A 2,664-nucleotide genomic window follows, 5' to 3' on the forward strand; every position below is an offset into this window, starting at 1 on the left:
CCCGGGCTGCCACCGCCCCCCGGGCCGTCGTGGGCGCCGCCACCGCCGCCCGCCGCGCCCGCGCCGCCCGCGCCGGCCATGAGCGCGAGAGACGGCGAGGAGATGTGGTCCAGCAGATCGCCGGGCTCCAGCGCCTGGTGGTGGTGGTGGTGGTGGTGGTGGTGCGCCAGCGGCACGGTGGAAGTGGACGTGCACGGCACGCTGTTCATCGTGTGGTACGTGGCGTCCGGCTTGAAAGGATGGCTCTTGCCCTGGGACACGGCGATGTCCACGGCCGCCAGCGCCTCGGCCCGCGCCAGCAGCGTCTCGTCCAGGCTGGCGAAGAGGTTGCTCTGCAGCTGCAGGCGACACAAACCAAACCAAACCAAACCAAAAAAAAAACCACAAAACCAAAAGAGCAAAACAAAACAACAGAAGAAACACACACACAAGCCGGAAAGCACAGCATGCGAAGGGCAAACACAAAGCAACCAAAGTAACAACGGGGTTGGGGGCAGCGGAGTGCGGGAAAGACGGAGAAGGGGGCACATTGGCGACCAGGCAGGGGGACAGACGAGAAGGGATAGGAGCCGTGGAGAGGGCGACAGAAGTAGGGAGAAAGGGGGACACAAGAACACATTCCGGGAACGGGCGTGGGAGACGAAAAAGAAGGGGGAAAAGAAGAAGAAGAAGAAATGGAAATGTAACTCGTAGCTGGGGACCCGTGTCACACACCCGAGCACGCACAGAGACCGCCTTTCTGAGGCATGAAATTAACAGAGAAAGTGCAGGGAAGTCGAGAGTCCTGGCCCTAGCGCTCCCCACTCCGATCGCAGGCGCCCGACGCGGAGGCAGAGGCACACAGGAACACGACATTAAGCGCCGCCGGACAAAACGTGCCTCGCAGCGGGATTGCTCTACACCCCCTGCCCGCAGTTCCCCGCACCGGGACCTGCACACACCAGCCCCCGACATGCAGCGTCTCGGAGACGGGGAGGGGCGGGCGCGCGGGCCGGGGCCGCGGGCGTGGGGCGCTTACCGGCGGCGTGGGCAGGCAGGCCCGCCGGATGGCCTCGGAGCTGGAGTGCAGCGACGGGTACTTGTGCTCAGGGAGGGTGGGATGCATGGCAAAGTGAGGCTGCTTGCTGTTCATGGACATCATCGTGGCGGCTTGGCATGTATATCCACAAACACTCCGAAAGTCCGCGGGAAAGTGCGTACGCGGGCTCACCCGGCCTCCCTTCCGAGGCTGCAGCCGCGGCGGTCGCGGCGGCTGGTGGCGGCCGCGCCGCGGGCTGCTGCTACTGCTCCTGCTGCTGCCGGGCTCTCCCTCTGACCGCGCAGAGCGCCGCGCGCCGGCCTCGCGGTCCTGCTTCTCCTAGAGCTCTAGCCCCGCGCGCCGACGGGATGCACTCCTCTTACACCTGAGCCCCACTTCTCGCGGCCGTCCTGGGGAGCTCTCGCGAGAGCTCGCGGCCCCACCGCGCTGACAGGCATCAGCTGTCTCCGTCTGTCTGGCGCGCGCTCTCCTTCTCGGCGGCGCCGTGCGTCTGCGCGCGCGCGCGCTCGTCCGGCCGCTACCGGCGCGTGGGAGCCGCTCTTATAGTGACCACCAGCAAGGACAGCGCAGGTAATACACCTGTAGCTACCCGGGCATGCGCACTGCCCGCCTCACCTTTCCCACCGCGGTCTGGAAAGATCAGAAGGTCGAGCTATTGTCTAAGGGTGGACACCTTTTAGAAGAAAAAAGACGAGATGAGCGCACGCCACTCTGTGTGTTTTTTTGTTTGTTTCTTCCCCCTGATCGCAAGCCCTGAATATATGCGCATTACTTAGGCACTCCTCCTCTCTGGGATGCCTAACAAGCTGTTATATAATGTATACAGCTGGGCATTTGTATGTTAAATTATGCCCGAGCATTCCTCTGTATACAGTATAAATAACAACACAGAAATGCAGAAGGTGCTGTCTTTTGCTGCAAGAACCTGTTTCTTTCAACGTTTATAAATAGGTTCCTGGAGAATAATCGCGGTGACAGACATTTGTTTGAAGCAGTCAGACGCTATTGATTTCCATATAATTTAATTTCCTCCGCATACTTTTTTTGTTGTTGTTGTGAATATAACTGTGTCAGGCACCGCCAGTGACAGCCACTTAGGAGCCACAAGGAGCGTGTGCTTTCTACTCGGGAAAAGCTGTTGAAATGAAATTGTGCATTTCTCTTATTGTTTGTCTCCTTCAACCGTGTACAAACCCACGTTTCAAACGAGCTCCGGGTGATCTAAGGCTTCTAGTAATCAAAAGGAAAAAATAGTTAACAGGGTGTAGTTGGGATCCTTCCTCCCCTCAGCGTACACACACACACACACACACACACACACACACACTTTATGCTGGAAACTCCGGGAAAACTGCTTCAGAGAAAAGGGAATAAGATGTTGAAAAGAAAACTTTCTTTTCCCTTCCATCGTTTTGGCTTTTCGCCTCTTATCTCTGCTTGCATACACACACACACACACACACGCACGCACACACACACGCGCGCGCGCGCGCGCGCGCGCGCATATATATTTTTTCAATAGGAGACAGATCAAGCTAACTTATAGGAAAGCTTGATTCAAAAATATTAAATCAAGCCAATTTGAAAGAACGGGTACAAGCTCTGGTCCAGTTTTTAAATTGTTA

The 2,664-nt window shown here is 57.4% G+C and overlaps 1 protein-coding gene across 1 annotated transcript in view; it reads right to left on the reverse strand.

Annotated features, from left to right (window-relative positions):
- The window catches only part of POU4F1 (POU class 4 homeobox 1), a 2,262-nt gene extending 986 nt beyond the window's left edge, over positions 1-1,276 (reverse strand). The window contains exons 1-2 of the mRNA XM_025364215.1: positions 1,019-1,276; positions 30-338 (exon numbers count right to left, since the gene is read on the reverse strand). Coding sequence (XP_025220000.1) covers positions 30-338; positions 1,019-1,141 — 432 coding nt within the window. The 5' untranslated portion in view covers positions 1,142-1,276. The remainder of the gene's footprint in view (positions 1-29; positions 339-1,018) is intronic.
- Between the last annotated feature and the right edge of the window lie 1,388 nt (positions 1,277-2,664).

This window comes from Theropithecus gelada, chromosome 17 (genome assembly GCF_003255815.1).
Source record: "Theropithecus gelada isolate Dixy chromosome 17, Tgel_1.0, whole genome shotgun sequence".
NCBI classification, from domain to species: Eukaryota; Metazoa; Chordata; class Mammalia; order Primates; family Cercopithecidae; genus Theropithecus; species Theropithecus gelada.